Here is a 25,324-nt window from a genome sequence, read left to right as displayed (position 1 = left end):
TTCTGAAGGTGGGCCCAGAAATATGTTTTAACAAGAACGTCTTGGCAATTCTGATGAAAACAGGCTATATAGCCTCTGATATATGTATTGAGGCATCCTGAGTTAACAAGCGTGATAGCTTAGGTTTGTTCTGGCAATTCCTACAGGTTATTCCAAGATAGACTGGGAAGAGGACAGGGAACAGGAATTAAGAGAAGAATAATGAAATGTATCAAGGCCTCTAAGGATATTACTTTATGACCCTGAATAGCTAATAGAGAAAAACAATAATAAAAGGAGAGGCAATGACATACTCCAGACCACAGAGCAGTATACTTTACCATAGTGGCATGAAGCTGATTTTTATTTAATTCAGTGTTGAAGTGGGTTTATTTTCATACAAACACGTACTTAAGTATTTCTTTAGTATCAAATCTATGGATTTTTATGAGACTATATGTTTCTAAATATAAGTTGGTTTGCTTATTAAATACAAGGATATATGAAACATCAGGACATGACACAAATTTCATTCATATTATTAACACAGGTAATAATGGAAAGGTTTTTATAAACAGTTTTATTCAAGTGTTAGATTTCATATTGGATTTTTGTTTTTAGCCCAAATTTCAAAAACGCTAAACTTTTTATAGCTCTTTAATGCCTACTTCCTTTAGCAAGGTAGCTCTGGGTGAACTATCTATTTAATAAAAAAATGATCAAGGGCAGATTCAAGACTTGGCCTAGATCCATAAATGTGTTTTCTCCATGACACTGTGACCTTGGGTAATTTACTCAGTCTCTGGTGTCTCAGTGTTTTTATCTGTAAAATGGAGCACCTATATCTCACAAGGCTATTCCTGGTAATGCACTAAGAAGAGTGTCTGTTACACAGTGAGTACTCAAGAAATGTTAGTTTTAAGTAGTAAAAGCAGAAAAATAAAATTTTAAATCAGGATCCTATTTTGCTTCATTTTCTCACTTTGTAGTATCATCCCCAAGCTAGAAGACTTACACAACCCAGTTTATTTTCCCCAGAGTATAGAGAAAGTCAACCTAATAATCAATTTCACAATAAGATGAAAAAACTCAGGATTTTACATATTCTCATTCTCTACTCTCAAAGGCGTCCCCTGAAAGGAAAAAAATGTCTCACCTTGAAGGGCAATGTTTAGCTCAGAAAATTTCAAATGCTAAAGCAATTAAGAAAAGAAGTTATTGTAGACTGGGGCTGGATAGGATTGATGTGTGCTTTCATCTGGGTGTCTTAAATTAGGTGATAAATGTTCTACATGTTACCAATAATTTTGATTATCACTTTATAGTCAATAACAATATTACCACCTTTGAATTACTTATCTACTAATTACTACAAATAACAGAATCCATTTCTTCTCTTTCCCATGGTTCTTATGTACTTTTTAACAAGTTCATTGTATAACAATTCCAGATTAAAAGATTCACAGTACATCATATAGTTTAGGACCCTTTTAGAAAATTTGCTTTAAAAAAAATGTGACAAAAGATGGAAATGCTTTGTAATGAAGAAATTATAATTTACAGATCTCTCTCTGTTTTATTTGTAAAGGAGATATTCATCGATAAAGGAAAATTAGTTACACATCCCACAAGCCCTCAAAATGACATAACCAAATTGATTACACTGTTGTTCTTCTAAAATCAGCCTCTCCCCTGAAAATGACACTGTCATGCACCCAGTCACTCAAGTTGGAAACCTGGAGTTAACTGAGTCCTCTCCTAAGCCTCCATATTGAACTCATCATTCAATTTGGCCAATTCTAGCTCTTTCATCTTTCTCTACAAAGGCTATGGGCTGGGAGAGGCAGTGTGGTGAAGTTAAGGACATGGACTCTGAGGCCACCCTGCCTGGGTTCGTTCCCCAGTGCGGCCACTTAGTAGCTATGGGATGCCTGGCAAGTTTAATCCTTTCTGAAACTTAGTTTTTCTCATCTGTGAATTAAGAACTGTAATGGGTTCTCTCAGAGATTCTATAGGGGTTAGATAATATATGTCAAGCAAATAAAATCTGAGGCTGTCACACAGTAAAAAAATTTTATAGTTATTGGTAATATCATCATTATGATTTTTGCAAGCTTCTGGGTGCTAAATGCCAAAAGCTATCCCAACTCATTCTAACAATGAACAATGGCCCCATACAATTATTCCAAACCCCATATTATTCTCTGCCCTCTTTATCTCCACACCAAACTTCACTCCTTTACCTTTGACCTAGTCTCTAGTTTCATATCCTACCATACAGCAAACACATATTTCTAAAACAGACCTGATCATCAGTGTGGCACACAAAGCTCTGAGGTTTGGCATCTGTCCCCCTACCTAGCTCCAACTACTGTCACTCTTCTGTGCTCCCAATTGTCCAGTCACTGTTTCTCACACTTGCCATGTTATTTCACAACTCAATGCTGACATATTTGTCTTCTTTCTGTTTGGCTGACAAATTTCTATGCATTATCATTTAAGGTCCACCTCAAACACCCCTTTTTCTTCCTCTCCCAGGAAGTACAGAGTGTAGGCCACCTATCTCTTTTGGCCTATACTCTGTGTTTGTTCTCAGTGTGACATATAATCTGAGTGTTCTACTTATTGATTTATGTCTGTTTTCCCTGGTATATCACGAGCTTCTCAAATGTAAGGACTAGTCCAGTGACTCTGTCTTAAGTATCTGTAAACAGAACATGTTCTGTGAAGGTGTTATGAATAAAAGAGGCACCAAAGCATAAAAGTGAAACTTATTTATAGTCTACTTACAATAACTTGGGGAGGGGGGAAGATGTACCAAATAACATACCTGCTCCATTGATGTCTCATGAAGTTCATTAAGATTAAGGGTATAAATCCCTTCTTCGGCACCAAATATCAAATATTGATCTGTAATAACAAAAGTACTTCACTAACTGATTTCAATAAGATACTTTTATACAGTTTAACTTTCAGTTAAGTATGTGTTAATATAACAAAAAATTACTGTAAATACTTTGAATTTTAATGCAAAGAAGAGGTGAGGCACTCTAGACTATTGAATTGAGTTACATATAAATATAAGGAGGGTATTTGGGAGTGGCCAGCTAGACTTTCACTCATCAGAAGGTACCACTGACTTGAGTCTGCAGCTACTTTTCCTAAAACCCCCTGAAAACAGGAACATGTGCAAATGACTTCAGAATGTAAACCAGGAACAGAGAGAACAGATAAAAAACATTTTTACAGAATATTATTTTTCCAGGTATGATAAGCATTAACATAAAAAAAACAGAATCTGATTGGTATCTATAAAAAAATGTTAACTAAAACCTGGGTTCCTACTAAGGAACTCAATATCTCCTGGAAGATAGCAGAAGCCTGGCCTTGGCCCTACAGGATCTGTTCTTAAGATAAGATAAAAGATCAGGTCAAGAGCTTCTTCAGACCAAACTGAAGTATTTTGAGAGCAATTTAGAATGCCAAGAGAATTCCTAAACTGCCTAGCACTTAGGACTAGAACTGGCAAATTTAATACTATGAAATGTGGGGTCAGACAGAAAGAAGTGGGTTTAAACTGAAGCTCTACCAACTGACTTTGTGAAACAACAAATCTTTTGGAGTCAGTTTGTGTATCCACGAAATAAAAGTACCGACCTTGAACTTTTAGAACACATATGTGTTTTTATACATATACATGCAAAAAGGTTCATATGTTTCTATGTGTATCTTGCATAGACAGGTACTAAGATACAGATACGGCAGGGGAACAGAGTCCTTGCTTACTTCCTAAAAACAACTATTCTGATTATGACCCCTTTTACAGTCAGATCCTCTAAAGTGGTCACTAGCCCCTGGGTTCTCATAGCTAAATTCCTTCAGTAAATGACTGTCTAAAAAATAAACTAAACTAAAAAATGACTGTTTTGTGCTGCAAAAGAAACTTTTCTGAAGGAAATCCAAGCGGTGTAGAATATATTATTACATTGATACAGCGACTCTGGTGAAATTTTAATTTTATGTGCCACCCAAACACTGACAACAGTATAAACAAACTTATGTATCTTAAAATTAAAAAATTATAACCAAATATTTTTCAGAAAAATATTTAGAAAATGAATTAAATCAAATGCTTTCATAGTCCCAGTTGAAAAAAATTAGATAACAGATAAAAACTCACGGTACTACCTCGTGTATCTGGGTTTATCCAGGATGTTGCACAGTGAATTTTCAAGGGACACCCATTAAAAACCTTTGAAAAACATGCACCCATCTGGAAAAACAAATAACTTCTATGAGACAGTGACAAACAAATGTCCTTAATACAACATGTAAAATGCAATCATTTATTTTAATATGGGAGAACATTCTGAAATTACTACGACCTTCAAACTTACAGAAATAAAATGTGTTGAATCAGTCATCAGCCTAACTTTTTACAGAATATTTTTTTTTCTAGGCTATTATTATAAATTTTTTGGTAGCACAAAGTTTCTAGATGCAACAATGAATTTACTTGAGAGGAAAAGAAAAATTCACTCATATTTTATTGTCTCTTTTCAAGTGAACAAAGCAATAATAGTGAACAATTCTGCCTAATAATTTGCTTATAAGAATATCATTGACATGTTCCATATCAAAAACATTACAATATTCTCTGGTAAGAAGAAAACCATAATTTCCATAAAGATATAAAAATGTCTCATTTGGTTTCATGATAAAACTGGTATCAATCATTACATTTCATATTATAAAAGAGGTGTAGTTGATTTGAAATTCATGCATGTGGTGCTTCAAACTCAAAAACATATAGACTCTTTTGTCTTTGAAAAAAAAAAAAAAGAACAATCTGATTATTTCCCTTGGTAAGATTCACTAGAAAGTTTTATTCTTTGATGTTCTTATTAATTTATCAAGTCCACTTAAAAATCTTTCAAATAAATATAATTACACTTGAATTGTACATTATATTCTCAAAGGGCAAAATGTTAAGTTTTGAAATTATCATTTTGATTAAATACATAAAGTTTGCATTTATAACCAACTATTTGAAGAAAAATTAGTACAAAAATATCTGGCCAGAGGAAACTTCTGTATTTGCCAGTCTGTTCTAAATTAACATAACAGCACTTTGTAGCACCTTATCAAATGTGGAGGCAACATGCTCAGAACACTCTGATATCATTAACATAAAATAATCATGACAAAAACCTTAACATTTCCTTTTTAATGACAGAAATGTATCAATCAATATTTTTAAAGATTTAAGTACCAAAAAGAATGACTTGGGTTGGCAATATCATCAGGTGGCCAGTGACCAATGATGTAGGGCTGAAACTGTATCACTTAAGAAAATCAAATTAATACCTTTTAAGAAGACTAACAAAATGTGTATGTTAAGGTACTGCTAACCTCTAGAAATCCAAGTGGCAAGTCAGGACCAAACAATTGGTCCCAACCTTAAGTTAATTTGTATAGTTGGATCTTATCTGTCATTCCACTGTTACCAGCTTTTCCCTGTCAAATTACACACCTGAAGTAAGAGCTTTATCTTATGGCCAAATGGTAAGTTTGCCTATTATATTTCTTTGTTATAAGTATATATATGCTAGGTAATATAAATGTTATTTAAAAATTATATTTTAATTTATAAATTAGTATTCAAATTATAATTTTAAATATTTAAGTATCATATGTAAAAGTAGAGGTGGGAGGTAAAAAAACTAGAACTAAGGACAGCTAAATGTTACATGAGGTTTTAGATTATAGATTTTTAGTGATGGAAATATAGCTCTCTCCATACTAATCTAAACTTATACATTGACTTAATATAATTTTAATACTATAAAGGAAGCATGATCATATTATTCAGCACTCCCATTACATGAGATCAGTAATGTTGAAAAGACATCTGCTTCCTTTTGTTTATTGTGGTACTATTCATGACAGCCAAGATAAAGAATCAACCTCAGTGTCTATTAACAGATGGATGGGTAAAGAAAATGTAGTGCATATCCAACATGGAATTCTATCTGGACTTAAAAAAAGAAAATCTTACTATTTATGATATGTGAACCTGGAAGACTGCTAAGTGAAACAGGCTAGAGAAGGACAAGTACTGCATTAACTTCCTTATATCTAGATAGAATATCTAGATAGAAAAAAAGTTAAACTCATAGAAGCAGAAAGCAGAATGATGGTTCTCAGAGGCTGAGGGGGAGAGGAGAGGACTGGGGAGATCTTAGTCAAAAGACTTGAAGTTTTAATTAAGAGAAATAAGTTTAAGAGATCTATTGTAATCATGGTGACTACAGTTAACAACAATTTACTTGAAAATTTTATTAAGTGTAGATTTTTGAATACTCACTCCAAAAAATAACATATAACACATATGTAAAACAGCTTGACTTAGCCATTCCACAATGTATACAAATATTAAAATATCATGTTATATACTATAAATATTAAAAAATTTCCTTATTAAAAACAATTTTAAAATATGAGGAAAAATGGACAACCTGGTCTAACTAAAACCAAAAATAAACAAAACCCAACCTAGGCGATGTCAGACATCTAAATTCTAGGGACATCTAAATAGGGTTGGGTGTTTTGTAATCTTAATGACCAGGATCTTTAATGTCATTTTACTCATGGGCAAGATCAAGGACTTAGGTCAGATGCTGCTCCAATATGTCTTCTAATTTAAAATTCTGTTTTTTTTTTTTTTTTTGGTACTAGGGATTTAACCTGGGGTGCTTTATCACTGAGCCATCCTCTTGGTTCTTTTTATTTTTTATTTTGAGACAGGGTTTCACGAAGTTACATAGGGCCTTGTTAAATTGCTGAGGCTGTCCTTAAACTTGTGATCCTCCTGCCGCAGCCTCTCAAAAGCTGCTGGGATCACAGGTGTGTGCCACCACATCCGATTAAAATTCCACATTTTTGATAACTGAAAACATGCTACAAAAATGTCATAACTACTTTGTACTCTCTAGAATATCTATGTGGCTTTTCCACATTTCTTTAAAAGAGCTGCAAATGGGATATCAACAAATTTTGGAATCAAGGAGCTTTAAAATGTCAAATTCATCATAATCTTAGTTTGAAAGACTATTTTTCAGATGCAATCACAAGTAACATTTAAATTAGCAATCTTATAGATAATAATGAGTTTTTTTTTTTTTTTGGTTTGTTTGTTTTTTTGGGTAGTACTAGGGACAAACCCAGGGCCTTCAACATGCTAAGCAAGCGCTCTACTACAAAGCTAAACCTCCAACCCTTTTAAAATTTTGAGACCGGGCTTCCTTAAGTTGCTCTGGCTGGTCTTGAATTTTTGATCCTCCTGCTTCAGCCTCTTGAGTAGCTGTAATTACAGTTGTATGTCACCATGGCTATGAAAGTTCTTTTAATAGGATATAAATCTAACCTAAGATATACTTTTGAGCAATTATTTATCATTGGCTATAGTCTGAAAACAGCTAATGTCATAATTTGTACTTACATGTACTTTAGGTGTTGGGGGAAGACCATTGCTAATAGGCTTCTAGAAAAAGAACACATACATGATTATATACATAGATTTCTTGCTGCTGTTTGGCATAAAACAATCCTATATTTCAAACACATTTATCTAATAAAATACATGAATCTATTCTCTTTGGAAAAGAAATCATTATAGGGATAATGTTTGAGTTTCCTATAATCCCTTCCATAGTCCATTTACTTGTAGTACCTGCCCCCACCAAAACCAGTTTTATGTGTATCCTTTATTTAAGCAATTACATATACTCATGTATTTACACAGCTTTCTAAACCTTTTTTTTTTTTTCAGTGCTGGGGATCAAACCCAGGACATCATGCATGCTGGGTAAGTGTTCTACCACTGAGCTACAGCCAACTCACTTCTAAACTTTTTGGTGTACATTTACATAAATGTTCCCACATAAAACACCATTTTTCTATGTTTGGACTTGGCCTTAAAATGGTCTTGGAACATAATTTTGCATCACTCATATGGCCTACTTCATTTATTTTAACTACAACATGGTTAACTACAATACTTTATAACTTAATTGTTATTGGATATTTAGGAATTGGATATTTAGGATTTTCAATTTTTTTCTATAAGAATAATGATGAAGTGAACACCTCTACTTAACCTTCTTAGCACTGTGTGATTTTAAAAAAAAATTATCAGTCTTTATTTACTGGTAGGAAAACTAGGAAATGTCATGAAATAAGAAATCTACTGTATAATACATAATATAGACAAAGATCTTGAAAAATAATGGATGCCTCAGCTATTATTTCCCACCTTTAATCAGAATATTATTCATTTTTAAAGAAGATGAAAAATTACCCATATTAACCATATAGAAAATAAACCTCATTAACTTAACACTATTTAACCTCTTTGCATTTCATTAACTATTAACTAATTTTATGTACTTCAGAGCATAAAATTTGCTGTTTTTGAAAGGTTTCATATTTCCTTAAAATAGTAAATAAAATAATTTTCAATCTGGAAAACATAATAACTAATGCCATTTGGTTTTAAGCAGATCTGTACCTTAGTAATCAAGCTAAAGACACAGCAAGAAAACAATGACATTATTACTTGAAGGTTGTCTCGGTCTACCGTTTACCATCTAGTCAGACACTTGTATTAATTCCAGCAAAAATTCATGGATCAACTTCCAAAGCATATTAAATAAAATGCTAATATATGGGACAGATGGAACAATGGCAGAAGAACATCTTATTTAATAACTTTTGAGCTAATAAAACAATACAGAAGTGGGGCCCCTTGTGACATTTCTTACTTTGGTAACAAGATCATTAATATATCAATTTTATACTCATGGCATACTGTATGGGTAAGAGAATAAAATAAGAAAGAGAGCTCCACAATAAATTTGAAATAAGAAACACTGCATGGTAACTTTCACAGGCACAGAGTTCCATAACTTTCCAGGAAGTTTAGTTGTCCTTCATAATTCATCACTACTACCAGTTAGGTCAGCTTACCAAGAGCACCCTACAAATGGCTCTTACCGTGCCTTTCTTATGACAACTGTTTACGCTGTGAATGTTAACAGGGATAGTATAAAGAAGGCAACTGTGTATTCACTATGTGGTGAATTCCTTGCTTTCCTTCATGGCTTCTTTAGTCTTTTTTTTTCAGTTAAAAAAAAAAAAAAAAAGCTTTTCTAAGAAGTCTGAATCTTCGAAGGACAGCTCATCTCCTGGTAAAAGCTGGAGAGTCCCATCAGCAGTTAAAAATGTGAATGGCATATGATTTGCCCAGATTGAGTCAGGAAGATATACACAATTTAAACAGACCAATATCAAGTGAGGAAATAGAAGAAGCCATCAAAAGCCTACCAACCAAGAAAAGCCCAGGACAGGATGGATACACAGCCGAGTTCTACAAGGGCTTTAAAAAAGAACTAATACCAATACTCTTCAATTTATTTCAAGAAATAAAAGAGGCGGTAATTTTAAACTCATTCTATGAGGCCAATATCACCCTGATCCCCAAACCAGGCAAAGACACATCAAAGAAAGAAAACTTCAAACCAATATCTCTAATGAACATAGATGCAAAAATTCTCAATAAAATTTAGGCAAATCGAATACAAAAACATATCAAAAAGACTGTGTTCCATGATCAAGTGGGATTCATCCCAGGGATACAAGGTTGGTTCAACATACGGAAATCAATAAATGTAATTCATCACATCAACAGACCTAAAGATAAGAATCATATGATCGGGCTGGGGATGTGGCTCAAGTGGTAGCGCGCTTGCCTGGCATGCGTGCGACCCGGGTTCGATCCTCCATACCACATACAAACAAAAGATGTTGTGTCTGCCGAAAACTGAAACAATAAATAAAAAATTCTCTCTCTCTCTCTTAAAAAAAAAAAAAAAGAATCATATGATCATCTCAATAGATGCAGAAAAAGTATTTGATAAAATACAGCACCCCTTCATGTTCAAAACACTAGAAAAACTAGGGATAACAGGAACATATCTCAATATCATAAAGACTATCTGTGCTAAGCCCCAGGCAACATCATTCTAAACAAAAAAATTGAAGGCATTCCCTCTAAAAACTGTAACAAGACAGGGATGCCCTCTTTCACCACTTCTATTTAGCACAGTTCTTGAAACACTGGCCAGAGCAATTAGATGAAAGAAATCAAAGGGATATGTATAGGAAAAGAAGAACTTAAATTAGCACTATTTGCTGATGATATGATTCTATACACAGAACACCCAAAAAACTCCACAAGAAAACTTCTAGAACTAGTAAATGAATTCAGCAAAGCAGCATGATATAAAATCAACACCCGTAAGTCAAAGGCATTTCTGTATATCAGTGACAAAGTCTCTGAGAAGGAAATGAGGAAAACTACCCCATACACAATAACCTCAAAAAAAATAAAATACTTGGCAATCAATTTAACAAAAGAGGTGAAAGATCTATACAGAACCCTAAAGAGAGAAATCAAAGAAGACCTTAGAAGATGGAAAGATCTACCTTGCTCTTGGATAGGCAGAATTAATATTATCAAAATGACCATACTACCAAAAGCACTATACAGATTTAATGCAATTCCAATCAAAATCCCAATGGCATTCCTCATAGAGATAGAAAACGCAATTATGAAATCCATCTGGAAAAATAAGAGACCTAGAATAGCTAAAGCAATCTTTAGCAGGAGGAGAAAAGCAGGTGGCATCACTAAACCAGACCTTAAACTATATTACAGGGCAATAGTAATAAAACCAGCATGGTATTGGCACCAAAAGAGACTGGTAGACCAATGGTACAGAATAGAGGACACAAAGACTAACCCACAAAATTACAATTATCTTATATTAGATAATGGTGCCAAAAACATGAACTGGAGAAAAGATAGCATCTTCAACAAATGGTGCTAGAAAACTAGAAATCCATATGCAACAAAATGAAATTAAAACTCCCATCTCTCACCATGCACAAAATTTAACTCAAGATGGATCAAGGACCCAGGAATTAAACCAGAGACTCTGTGTCTAATAGGAAAAAAAGTAGGCCCTAATCTTAATTATATGGGATTAGGCCCCAACTTCCTTAATAAGACTCCTATAGCACAAGAATTAAAACCAAGAATGAATAAATGGGATGAAATCAAAGTAAAAAATTTCTTCTCAGCAAAACAAACAATCTGTGAGGTGAATGGAGAACCTGCATCCTGGGAGCAAATTTTTACTCCTCACACAACAGATAGAGCACTAATCTCTAGGATATATAAAGAACTCAAAAAAGATAAGCACCGAAAAAACAATCAACAAATGGGCCAAGGACCTGAACAGACACTTCTCAGAAGATGATATACAATCAATCAACAAATATATGAAAAAATGCTCATCATCTCTAGTAGTTAGAGAAATGCAAATCAAAACTACTCTTAAGATACCATCTCACTCCAGTCAGAATGGAAGCTATTATGAAGACAAACAACAAGTATTGGTGAGAATGTGGGGAAAAAGGTACATTGCTGGTGGGACTGCAGATTGATGCAGCAAATATGGAAAGCAGTATGAAGATTCCTTGGAAATCTGGGAATGGAACCACCATTTGACCCAGTTATCCCTCTCCTCAGACTATACGCAAAGGACTTAAAAACAGCATACTACAGGGACACAGCCACATCAATGTTTATAGCAGCACAATTCACAATAGCTAAACTGTGGAGCCAACCTAGATGTCCTTCAGTGGATGAATGGATAAAAAATGTGGCATATATACACAATGGAATTTTACTCAGCAATAAAAGAGAATAAAATCATGGCATTTGCAGGTAAATGGATGGCGTTGGAGAAGATAATGCTAAGTGAAGTTAGCCAATCTCAAAAAACCAAATGCCAAATGTTTTCTCTGACACAAGGAGGCTGACTATAGTGGGGTAGGGAGGGGGAGGATGGAAGGAATAGATGAATTCTAGATAGGGAAGAAGGATAGGAGGGAAAGAGAGGGGGAAGGGGAATTAGTAAGGATGGTGGAATGTGTTAGACATCATTATCCAAAGTATATGTATGAAGACACGAACTGGGTGTCAACCTACTTTATATACAGAGATATGAAAAATTGTGGTATATATGGTAATAAGAATTGTAATACAAAAAAAAAGTACAGGTGTAGAGACATGAATTGGCATAAACATACTTTATATACAAAGATATGAAAAATTGTGCTTTATATGTGTAATAAAAATTTTAATGCATTCTGCTGTCGTGTATTTAAAAAAATAAAATCAAGTAAATAAAAAAAAGTGAATGGCAGCCTCTTTCAGTCCCTTCTAATGAACAAAATTTGTGAAAGCCAGATAGAGAGGCAAAGTTTTCAAGTCTTCTTACTTCATAGAATAGTGGAGTGTCAATCAAGTTTCTTTTGATGTTGAATTTTTAGTTGCCTCTGATAGAGATGACCACTGGGCAGCCTACCACCTCAGTCCAGCAGAAGTAGAGAGGCTACGGCTTTGCAGGCAGCACAGAGAGGCCGAGAAAGTGGCAACTGTAGTGCAGAACCCAGATATGGCAAGTGCAGTCCAGGTGTGCACAGAAGTGGGAGGTGGCATAAGTCACTGTGGACATACACATCAGTGAGACAGGGCTCAGGGCTGGCAGGGAGACCCTGGGTCACAACAGCAGCAGCATGCCCACCTCCTCCAAGGGTTCAAGCTTTGTGGATGGCCATGAAGGGATTTTTTAAAAGGGTATTCTGTGAAAATGAAACTTCTGGTACATGGGATAGGTAACTTTTACATTTTAGCTGATCTGATGTCCATATTATATCACATTCATCAGCAATATTATGAAGACAAGTAAAAAAAAAATGCTTTCTCATGCGTTTTTCATTAATTTGGTGTCAACAGTTAAATGGATGGCGTTGGAGAAGATAATGCTAAGTGAAGTTAGCCAATCTCAAAAAACCAAATGCCAAATGTTTTCTCTGATATAAGGAGGCTATTTATAGCAGCACAATTTTTTGTTGTTAATTTATGTTCTCTGATGATAGATGTCTTCCACTGATCAGGATTCAATTTTTTATAAATATTTAAAATTTTTCATGTCTTATGATTCCTAATAAATAATATACATTTTAATAGTAATGCCACAGTGTTTCAATTAACACTTGTGACAGGAACAGCTGTTAAGTCTAATTTCATCATTTCTGAAATGATATCCTCGCTTGCTAAAAACCAATCATAATATTTTCCCTTTGTTAGCTATTGCCTCTGTGTAAAAGCAACTATATCAACTGCATCACCCATTATGTAACCTGTAGTTAGAAATCTGTCCCGGAGTACAACCTATAGCTTTCTTTATGTCCTTATTTTTCATAATTTCTCAGATTATCAAAGGTATTTTCCTTTCCATTTTTGTGGTGCTAGGGATCAAACCCAGGGACTAGTGCATATAAGGTAAGGATTCTATCACTGAACTATAATCCCCAGCCCTGTACACAAAACTTTTTTTTTTGAATATTTATTTTTTAGTTGTAGTTGGACACAATACCTTTATTTTTTTATGTGGTGCTAAGGATCAAACCCAGGGCCTTGCATATGCAGGCGAATGCTCTACCACTGAGCCAAAACCCCAGCCCATGTATGCAAAACTTTTGAGAGTTATTTTGTGCATAGTCACGAGAATACTTGTATGAAGAATACATTTTAGAATATCTACTTATTATAATAAACATACTAAAATATCAACACAGCAATTATAAAATATACAACTGGTATAGTTTCACTAAGTGTAAGTGTGAAACTAAATAGTGAAAGGGAAACAAGTACAAGAAGAACTTATAAATGCAAATACCCACTGGCACATCTTTCTTCTCTTTCCTGGAAAGGTTTGTGCCTCGATGTTCATTCTGTTGCTGATATAAAGATCCATCTCGTTCACCATTTAACTGGAAGGAGCCCACTCCATTTCCTTCAATAAGATGTTTAAATATATTGATAAACTATTAATTTTCATTAAGAAAATTATCAAGTAGAAAGAAAAGTATTAACTCAGAGACAGTTTCATTCTTCATTTGAGATCAATCAGAGTATTTTAGTATTGTAGGAAGAAGTTTTTATATACAATGTTCTTTACTTAAACTTCTATTTGTGGTATATTAGGCAAATTTAAATTCAGGTTGTATCTATAATTTGCTTTAAAAAGGCAAAAAATGAATACTAAATGCATAACTACTTTCACAAAAGGGGCAATTTATATTATGTTATCAAGAAATCTTAGTTGCTCTTTCTTAAATTATTTCTTTTGTATAAGACAGAAGAAAAACAGTGTTAAAAACTTTTTGTGGTGCTGGGGAAAGAAATTGATTATCTTCCTCAAACAACTCTTTCCAGTATTAATGGTATGCAATACCCAGCAAACAAGGATCATCATCTTTATAAAAATGATTAAAGGATATAAAGAAATTAAACAAAGTACCCTCCTCTTTTCTAAAGCAGGAGTAGCCCAGAACCCCACCACCACCAAAAAAAAGTTTCCTTGCTTATTCATAGTTTAATTTCTATTGCTTATATACTGTAGATAAATGATGAAAGGGCATAAACCAGGTTCCAAAAAAGGGGCGGCTAAATATGAAATGATAAGTAAGGGGCAAAATATTTCAGGACTAGATGATAGGGAACCCTTTTATTAAAAACACTGAATTATGAAACAAAGATTTTCAAAAAACATCTCCTTTAGCCACTGCTTCTTTTCTCTCCTGCCTCAAAGAAATTCAAAATAATTTCTTAAAATTTTTTTTTTCTTAACATTTTACCACTAGCATGAAAACCTGGTAAACCCTCCTCCATTACCTAAAGCAACGGGCTTTTGTGGCGGTAATCGGGGAGGTGGTGGTCTTGGTGGAACATGGGATGGTTTTGCTGGGCTCCCTGACATGGGACATCTCTTGATTGTTCCTTGATTATCTTCCTCAATAGAATGGGTTTCCTGTGGTATGAAGATGGACTTAGGCTGAAATAACACAGAAAAGAAGACCAATGATTAAATGTGTAATTATTTTCTTGAAGTAAATGTTATATTTCAAATTGTGTTTACCAGATGAGTTGAGGGTACTTAACTATCTGATTCAGGTTACCTTATTGTTTTAAAAATATCCTAAAAATGGACACGAATATGTGTCAAGTTTTGCAGCTGTGCAAAAAAAGGGGGAGGCTCTCTACGTCTTTTTATTAATTCTTTTTTTTGTGGGGTGGGGACCAGGAATTGAATTGAACCTAGAGCACTTAACCACTTAGCCTCAGCTTCTTGAAGCTACTGGAATTACAGGCATGTGCCACCATGCCTGGCTTCTTATTAATTCTTCAAATCTTAAAAACAGTCCTTTTGATAGCCTCAAATTTAAACAAATCTCTGTATGAGTCTTACAGCTAATGCAAGCTCAGCTCCTCATCAAAGCTAATCTAAATTGTCCCTTAGATGACTCAGTGTCTTTATGTTGATGCTTTTTTTCAGATGAGGGATAGAAGATATATATTAAGGTGCTCTCAAGTTAAAGAAGGCAGCACCACAATAAGGGATACCTGAAAAACTTTTTGTGAAGACAATGGAAAAAACTCCAGTCAGATAAAGGGTTAGAAAATTTATAAACTTTTTAAAATATGCCCATTATTATTATTATTATTAATCATTATTACTTTTTGTGGTGCTGGGGATTGAACCCAAGGGCTCTGTGCATGCAAGGCAAGCACTCTACCAACTGAGCTATATCCCCAGCCTCAACATGCCCTTTATATAAAGATTGCTCAGCACTTATTTCCTTGAAATTCAGATCTCTATACTTCTGCTAATTTAAAGCTAAACAGGCAAGCACAGCATTGTTTACTTGTGTGAATCAAGACTTTCCTCAGAAGTATAAAAAGGAAACAAAATACAGCAATGAATTTGATGCCAAGACTGGTAACAATCCAGCTCTCATTTATAATACCCTGATTTTAAACTTTAAACCAAATTATTTTATAATTAAAATGTGCAATGCATATGAATTTATAAAATAAATTTATAATATCACTATCTTTTTAAAATATTTGTATTTTAGTTGTAGTTGGACACAATACCTTATTTTATTTATTTATTTTTATGTGGTACTGAGGATCAAACCTGGGGCTTTGCCTGTGTTAGATAAGCACTCTTTTATCGATGAGCCACAATACCAGCCCATATATTACCACTATTTATATTAACTGATTTTATCCTGTAAGAAACCTATCAATTGCAGTTATTTTTAGTATTTTATGATTGTGTTTGGCACAGGCTTTTGATGTTAATTTTTTTTTGAAAGTTACTGTTTTATTTTGTATTTTAAATTTATGATCTTTTCCTGAAAATTAAATATTTGTGAGGATAAATTACCATCCTACTAACTATTTTCAGGGATCAGTTAGTAGACTGCAGATTTTGAGATAAAAAAATATTAGAAAAAACATGCGTTTTTCTAGCCCAAGTGAAATAACATTAATCTATCAACACACTTATTTTCACTGTGAAAATCTCTAAGACGTAGAATGAGTACTAAATGACAAGTTGGGTATTATCTTAGATCACAGTTAGCAACTTCCTAATTTTTCTTTGTGGGTCACAAATAAAAATAATCTAGTGTAACTACAATATTAAAGTGGCAGAACAATAACACACACATACACACACACACACACACACAGATTTCAAATTGAGAAATAAACTTGTCTACCTTTGGTGGCAGAGGTGGTGGAACTTTTGCTTTCATGGTTGAACTAAAAACACAAAAAGTTTAGAATCAGCACCCTTTATTTTACACATAAATCATCACTAAAATGTAATTATGTTTTCAAATCTATATGGAAGAAAAACCTGCAAAAACAAGTACCATTTTCTAAGATTGTGAGTTTTTACCAAAATATTCTGTGAAATGTTTAAGTTATGTTGAATGAAGTATCACTCAGAAGTAATTGGGTAGATATGCCTCTTGGTTTCAAATACTATAACCCAAACTGGAAAAGGTGAATAAAATTCCAGTTTATTTCAATTAAAGGAAAATAATAAAAGAACATAAGCAGCACCTGGTAGAGGAAAAAAAACGGTATAATATAAATTACACCATAATCTTCATTTGTGTTATTTTGTTTGATATAAAATATCTTTGATGAACCTCATCAAAGGTGATATATGTGGCTCTATGAAATGATAGGCAGAATTTGAATGAAGTTAAGATTCATTAAAACTCAGGATAAGTTTCAGAAACAGAAAAAATTAAAGATATCCAGAAAACACCTCAGATGAGGACCCTGAGGCCCTGAGGTTAAGTGACCTGACTCAGAGTCAGATGATAAGGTGAAGAGGAAAAACCCACACCCAAAAGCTTGTCAGATGCTCCTCTCTACCTGAAAACTGCATCTTCTTTATCAAACAAAACAAACAAAAATTATTAAATTTAAGGACTTAGAGGTAATACACACATAGTAGTAAAAATATTCCCCTTTAAAAATTCACACATATATCTAAAGTGTTTCTTTGAAACATATTCAATGAAATTGAATCAAGCATAAAATAAGCTTCTTTGTAGTTGTAGTAATTATAGCAGCTAGCAATTACTAACTTCAATAAAAAATTGTTTTTTTCCTAAGTTGTTATTAACTAGTGTGTTATCAACTGAAATTGTGTCTCCCCAAAGTTCACATGTTGAAGTCTTTTTTTTTTTTTTAAGAGAGAGAGAGGAGAGAGAATTTTTTTTAATATTTATTTCTTAGCTTTCGGCGGACACAACATCTTTGTTTGTATGTGGTGCTAAGGAACGAACCCGGGCCGCATGCATGCCAGGCGAGCGCGCTACTGCTTGAGCCACATCCCCAGCCCACATGTTGAAGTCTTAATCCCCAATGTGACTGTACTGGAGAAAGGGCTTCTAGGAGGAAACTAAAGGAAGAGATATTGCCCTCCTCCCTCAGATGTGCACACTCTGAGGAAAGGCCAAGTGAAGACATTGCCAGGAGGTGGCCACCACCAGGAACCAAACTGGCTAGTACCTAGACCTTGAACTTTCCAGCTTTTGAAGCTGTGAGAAATAAACTTTTGTTGTTTAAGCCACCCAGCCTAAGGTATTTGTTTGGGGAAGCCCAAGCTGACAATAATAACTGTGACAGAAACAAAGGAAAGCCTGTGGTATGGCCCATGATACTATATTACTAATTATGTTAAAATTATTGTTAGATTTAAGAAATCAGGTCAAATGACCCTTTTTCTTTTTACCAAAGAAGAGAAACAAAACTTACTGTTTGGATTCATCATCATCCCCCTCATCATCTTCTAAGTGTGCCACATGTCCTCTAAAAAAAAAAAAAAAAAGGATAATGCCACAGTTACTTTACCGAAGAGCTTAAGAAGAAATTCTTGAAAAGACAGGAAGGGCTTCTGCAAGACAGAATTTTATTTCTATTTCTTTACAGGCTAGAGTAAGTTAGAACAGACTTTTCTACATGACAGACCAGGGAGCAAAATGACTTTACTCATCTGTGACATGAAGTATTTAAAGCTTAACTAAAAATTAAATTACCGCTGATGCAATTCTTCTTCAACAGACTTCAGAAGACTCCTTAAAAGGAAAAACAACAAAAAAACTAATGTTAACAAATAAGCAAAGGAATATTATGTATATATTTTTATCATTTTAACCTTACCCATAATTTTTTAAGATTCACTTTTTTACCATTTACTGATAATTTGCTACAATGATAACCTCTGTACCATAAAACAAATCATAGTTAATGAGACAGCTCTATTTTCTGTGCTAATGTCTTTGTAAATGTTAAATGAACAAATTAAATCCTAATGTTTATTGAAAAATGCCAATTCAAACAGAAGACAACTCACCATGAAATGTCACAACAGTACTGACAAAACAATAATTGCAGGGTCATTGTCAGGGGTTTGTTTCCAGGATCAAATTTTACCTGGAATATTATACCTGACACCTGAAATTATATTTTCCTTTTCTTAAAGTAAGGAAGGTGACACACTCTGAAAAAAGTCATGCTCTCAGGCAATCCTACAAAATGAAGCTCAACATGTTGGATCTCTCTGCAGAAGCATGCATGCATGTGATGTGAATACATGAATGTAGTAGCACTTTGCTTTCACAGAAGACACTCACTTACCTGAAGGCTCTGTTCTCCAGTGGTGCACTGGCAAACACATTTACACTTTTGGGAGACTAAGCCTGTATCAGACCAGGTGTGAGGATTTTACCATTAGGAGCAGTATATAAAATTTTAATTTTCAGGAATGTAAGAAAATTTGAGACATTCCTGAAGTTTTCCTTACTTCTTTTCACTGCAAGTTCATGTAGTAATACCACCTACTTTAGACTCTTTGAGCAAAAAAACTCAATAACCTCCTCAAAGCTACAATTTCTGAAAAATACTGGGGTAAGAGGGGTTCAGCAGGAAATTTACTCTCTCTAAAAGCTATAAGAGTAGTTTCTAATCATGTTTTCCTCCTAATATATGGAAAAACTATCTGTAGAATTATCAAAACATAAAACTAGAGAAACTGAAAAGCATGGTTATCTACTTCAAACAATGAATAAATAGAACAGCCTTTAGCCATACAATATTTTATTAGGTCAGCTTAATAACAATATAAGTTTTAAAAAACAACAGTTATGAATCTAGAATGGAAAATGACATAGAAAAACTAATTGTAAGTTCTATTTTGTAGACAAAAAAATTGATGAACCACAGTCAATATCATATTTATAAAGCTCTCCCAGGGCCAGCTCTAGGATGGCAAGAGCTTCTGGCTAGAAGCAGTAGAGCAAAATGAGGACAGGTTTTAAACCAAGATCTCCTGAATCTAACCCTGCCCCACCTTTGAGGGCCATGTGGCCTTGGATGCATCACTTTGATTACCTCATGCTTCCGTTTCCTAATACTTTAAATGGGAATTACAATAGTACTTACATCCAAGTATTTAAAGCTAAAATGAATTAATACAGGTAAAAGCTTAAACTTAAAAGAGTCATTTAGGACACAGTAAGTACTTCATTAGTGTTTTATTATTTTTGACTAAGCAACATTTTTTGAACTAAGTCCAGGGATCATGAAGGTCTCTTAGTCTCCTGAAGGGGTTCTACAAAGTTACAACTATTTTTATAATACACACTACCTTTCCTACTCTTAACTTACCATGAAGTCTAAGTTGTATCATGAGAATTAAGCTGTCTTCTATTAAGTCAACGTGGAGATTTGCAAAAAATATAAAACAATGCCACTTTTCCTAATATTACTTTTTTTTTCAGGAAAAAGTAGCTATTTTTCATTAAAAATGTTAATAATGGGCTTCAACAAAAAGTTTTCTGTATTATACTGACATACATAAAATCCCTTATTGTAATAATTCACTGTAGGTTTCATGTGAGAGCTATCAGTGGAGCTATAAAGGTGGCACTAGAAAGAGGTAGCATTTGAAATGGTTTTTTAGGATGAGAAATTTTTAAAAACATAAAAAATATGTATGTTATTAAGGATGATATATTATTTTAAAATAAATTAATAAGTATCTTGAAAATTCTTTAGTTTAATTCGCAGTACCATAAATACTGACATTCATAATCCATATAAACAAAAGCAATTTGAAGTTCTCAATAATTTTTTGAGAATAATGGAATTCTGAGTCCAAAGATTTGAGAAGTGCTGCTTTAAACTATTTTACCAAATTAAACACTATGTCTCTGAGCTGTAGAGTGGGCTTGTCTATCATTTTAGAAAATGTGAAAAGTATTTTTCTTAAACAGATTTTTTTGAGGTATTTCTTTCACCAGCAGAGAATATTAAGATTTAAAAATAATGACAAACAGAACTTACTGTCCTTTCACTTTCAGTTACCATATATAATTAAATTTCTACGGCACCCTAATCTTTAAATAGAAACTTAAAAAGAAAGGCTGAGTAAAAGGACTTGGAAAGGCAGCTTAGCCATGGCCTACGACTCATGTTTAGTTTTTATTCACTTATTTTAAAATATCTTACTATATGTTAAGATATTTTGTTAATAAAGTTATAGAATTCATATACTGGAGAAAAATGTGATACTGATTTATTCACCAAGATTGAGTGCTACACAATAAATAATGTTACTTATTCACTGGTCCACTTGAATTCTTCTATTATGGAACTTTTATGAAGTGAAAAACAAAATAATAATAATAAAATTGAATTACTAAGTCACTCTAATTTCTGATGTAAATTTTGATGAAAAGTTAAAAACGGAACAATGTACAGATTTAGTTCACACAGGAAAGGTGTAAAACCATCAAACTGTTTAACAGATTTAACTAGCTAAGGAATTTATGCTATAGGTTACTAAATTCTTTGAAAATCGCCTAATTGCTCCCAATGTGTATGTAAATTTCTGATTACATTTAAAAACAAGAAACTCCTGATTTCTCTAAAATTGAAGAGTTTTATACACTTATTATTCATTTCCTTATATAATCAATAAGTACTGTAAATAATGACAGCTAGTAAGTGCTTACTAAATGTGCCAAGTACTTTACAATGATTGTGCCACTTCACCCTCAGCACCTTATGAGGCAGGTACTATTATAATTCCCATTTTGCAAGAGATAGTGAAAGTAAATTTCTCAAAGTCCAGTGGTTTACAGGAAAAGCTAATTCTGACTTGGGGCTCAGCATTTACTACTACTATACTCAACTGGACCAGGAATTATATAATTCAATTTATTCTTTTCACTCTTACTTATTAAAAGAGACATCTTTTGTACTTTTGCTCTACATTACAAACAAAATCAGAAATAAGTGTTTTTTAAAAGAATAATAACTTGTTGATTTTAATTAAATAGACAAGTTGACCCCAGTGAATCAGAATTCAAAAAAAGTGGCAGTAACCCAGTGTTAATTCCTTCTGTTAAAAGGAAACCTCTCTCTGTAACAATTCTAATCAGTTAGTTTCCACATGATTTAAAATAGGTAAAAACCCATCAATGGAAATCTGTCTGCCTGATCACCTATGGAGAATGCAGGAAATCTTGTGAATTTTAAAACACTGCCTAATCACAAGAATAAAGCAGACATATAAATACAGTAATAGAAGTGCTACATCCATGCTCATGTCACATGTATGTATATACCTATACATGAAACACAGCCAAAGGTCAGACTTTTGGCCAACCTACCTTGCCAATGATTCGTTATATAGAATACAGTTCCTTAAGCAGGGATCCAATTAATCAAAAAATGAAGGTTGGGCAAATTATTAACATTTTACCTAGCCAAAGTAACTATATACTATGAAAATGACTAACAATAAAAAATTAGGCAATGGGAATTAAGAAATTCAGAAAAGCATTTAGTGATGGGGCATATTATTTTGTATTTTTCAAGTACATAATTTAAAAATATCTTTTAAATAAACCAAAAAAAGTTAAATAAAATATTGCTTCCAAATTATTTAGTTTCTTAAGATACACCAAAATTTGCTAGGAAGTCATCAAAAATCAATGGTCTCATATTTAGAAAAGATAATTTAAAATACATAAAATATTTTGTTTATTGACTCATAATGAGATAAACTATTCTTTGTTGACTAAATAGGAAATAGTTACTACTTGGGAAAACTTAATTTTCTACCAAGGAAATTTTATAGTTATTTTACATCTTAAGAAACATAAAGGCTAAAAATAACAGAAGCTTAATAACATTATCAAGGCTAATAATACTTCTACATAAACCCTTCCTATTTAACTGAAGATCAGATTGAACCGAAATCAATACATTTCTCTAGGTTGTCATTCAAAGTCTTTGGGAAAAGATAGTATATTTAAGTAAAAAGTTAAATGTTTAATTTATTAAAAAAAAAAACCCATGATTATTTTAAACTAAGCTATTTGTTATTAGTCATTATTTCTCAATTGCTTAACTTAAAATGTGGAAACATATGTCTCAATTCATCGATATAATTGAAATTATACTTTGAATTCCTAAGCTGTTTTGATTACTACAATAAATATCTACATTAATGAAAGACTTCCATTATAAATTAGTTTTTACAATGATAATTAACCATGAATTCAGGAAATGACAAGGGGAAGGGCAGAGGACAGACTCCCATCTGTTAACTCTGGTGTAAACTCAATTTGTAAGCTACCTCTTTACCATTGTGCACCCTATCACTAAGATGGTGCCTTGTACAGAGTAGGCACTGACTGCTAAATGTATTTCTTGCATGACCTGATAACTTTTAAGACTTCAAGCATATATTTTAACTACTATCCACTTTTTCAAAGACAATAACAGCTAAAAAGTTAAAAATATACATTTCTTAGTGTGAATAATTCCAGTGTTTTCAGTGGCCAATACATCTGGAGATGTAACAGCAAGTTTTGTGTGGAATAAACAGGTTCATTCTGGAAAGAAATCAATTGCTGAAATACATATTTATCTTCAGGTGGATTATATTTGGTTTTCTCTAACAAGTAGGATAAGCAGAGTAGCTTGATATAAGAAATTTAAGTTTATGCTCTCCACTATAACAATTATTAACTAAAAGTGACAAGCAGGAAAGCACTAGAAAAAAGTTAAGGGCAAATTATAAAATATATCCACAAGCCCAACATAATTTATTGCCTTAAATATTAAAATATAATATTAAAGGCAATTGAAATTTAAATTAATTTTTCAAGAACTTTACTTACTTGTTTCCACCTAAAAAGTAACTACCTTGGTGTCCGTGTCCATATTCTAATTGTAGATCCTAGTAGTGCAAAATAAAATACATAGCATCAGAGTATTATATTACATATCATGACACACTGTTATATATCATTTTAAAAAGAGAAGCCCCAGACCCTAAATAAATCTGTATTGCTATATGTTCTTAAAAAAAAAAGGTACGGTAGGACTTCCAACAATAAGAGATGTGCTTGTTGTCCTGATTTTAATTATTTGAGTATTTTTCTGGGATTTTTTCTGAATGATATATGCAAGTTTCATTTATGGCTATTGCTACTGTTATAAACATTTAAAAATTAGGTCTTTAGAAAGAAAAAAGCTGAAATGAAGTATTTATTCTCAAGTTATAATGAAGCAAAAATCAACAGAAAATAAGCAACAAAATCTTGGTTTGGTTTTGTATACAGCACCTGAAATAATTATGTATATATACACATTCACATATTTCTATTGATGCTTTGGCTGGTAATTAATTTTTTAAAAGATATAAAACTGGGTGTTATTTTTAAAGTAAATCATTTATGCAAAGTAGCACAAGATTTAAACTGCACTGAAGGACTTTTAAAGACTATTTTAAACAGTAAAACAGCAAAATTTCAAGTGGATATTAAGGAAATTCCTTGACTATTTAAACATTTTCACTGAACTTCACTGAATGCCGTGGGCTATAGAGTGTTAAGAATTAAAATTCAAAGGAATGCACAATGTTCCTGCTTTCCTCAAACAACTTCTAGAGAAAAAGAAACATGCTTTCTACCAACCATGGAAAGAATGAGGTAAAGTTACCTTTTCTCCCCTTTTAAAAAAAGACACTATTTCAAGCACCATTTTAACTATAAAATAGGGGAACTATTTTAACAGTTTAAATATATTTTACTCTCATTAGAATATGCTGGATGTATTTAAAAGTGCTTTTTATTTTACAAAGATATCAGTTGCACGATTAGGACTTGATGCAAAGCCAACAATCTCAGAGCAACATTCCAAGGCTAGAGTTATCTGCAGTCTTTTCTATTCCTCCATGGCACTTAAAAACAGATCTCCCCTAGCACTTACACTGCCTTGTAATCTATTTACAAGCCTGTAAAACAGCAGTCAGGCTACAAACTACTCAAAGAGAAAAGGTCAAATCCTCCTGCCTTCACTACAGCCTGTGGTCTAACACAGTATCTGGCAGACACTGTGTCCTGAATAGATGCTTGCTGAAATGGCAATTGTTTATTTTCCTGCACACAGACAACTTCACTCTTAAGATACACAAATATAATTAGATCACAAAATACTAAGCCTAGGAATATGAGGATTCAAAGCAATACTTTGTATTTAAGAGAAAAGCCCTTTAAAATTTAAGTACTCTAAGACCTGTCAAAAAAATATATGATGAAAATCTAAATCAAAATCTTTTAGACAAGGCTCAAGTTTTGTCTTCTTCAATATTTGTGTTCTCCCATTCATATTAATCAATGTTCTTACCAGTGACAGAAAAGGTAACACACATTATAAACAAAGATTAGTTAACTGTCACATTGATACTGCATGGAATTCTAA

At 33.1% G+C, this 25,324-nt stretch overlaps 1 protein-coding gene across 9 annotated transcripts in view; it reads right to left on the bottom strand.

The window, feature by feature from the left end:
* The window catches only part of Map4k3 (mitogen-activated protein kinase kinase kinase kinase 3), a 198,846-nt gene that overhangs the window by 22,095 nt on the left and 151,427 nt on the right, over window positions 1-25,324 (bottom strand). For 5 of the 9 annotated variants that reach the window (XR_009225235.1, XM_058573642.1, XM_058573647.1 and 2 more), the window contains 10 exons: window positions 23,740-23,798; window positions 22,222-22,254; window positions 18,583-18,621; window positions 18,302-18,355; window positions 16,744-16,786; window positions 14,849-15,008; window positions 13,855-13,967; window positions 7,481-7,522; window positions 4,168-4,252; window positions 2,810-2,889 (listed from right to left, as the gene is read on the bottom strand). Coding sequence is in view for 8 of the 9 variants with exons in the window: in XM_058573642.1 (XP_058429625.1) it covers window positions 2,810-2,889; window positions 4,168-4,252; window positions 7,481-7,522; window positions 13,855-13,967; window positions 14,849-15,008; window positions 16,744-16,786; window positions 18,302-18,355; window positions 18,583-18,621; window positions 22,222-22,254; window positions 23,740-23,798 (708 nt within the window). In the remaining variant the exon portion in view is untranslated. The remainder of the gene's footprint in view (window positions 1-2,809; window positions 2,890-4,167; window positions 4,253-7,480; window positions 7,523-13,854; window positions 13,968-14,848; window positions 15,009-16,743; window positions 16,787-18,301; window positions 18,356-18,582; window positions 18,622-22,221; window positions 22,255-23,739; window positions 23,799-25,324) is intronic. The other 4 variants (XM_058573643.1, XM_058573660.1, XM_046425423.2 and 1 more) reach the window with 1 other exon arrangement.

This window comes from Marmota monax, unplaced genomic scaffold, assembly GCF_021218885.2.
Source record: "Marmota monax isolate L192 unplaced genomic scaffold, Marmota_monax_Labrador192_F-V1.1 WCK01_AAM20220418_F8-fsc00015, whole genome shotgun sequence".
Lineage (NCBI taxonomy): Eukaryota > Metazoa > Chordata > Mammalia > Rodentia > Sciuridae > Marmota > Marmota monax.
The sequence above is the reverse complement of the archived record's forward strand: the minus strand, read 5'-3'. Positions and strand labels throughout refer to the sequence as shown.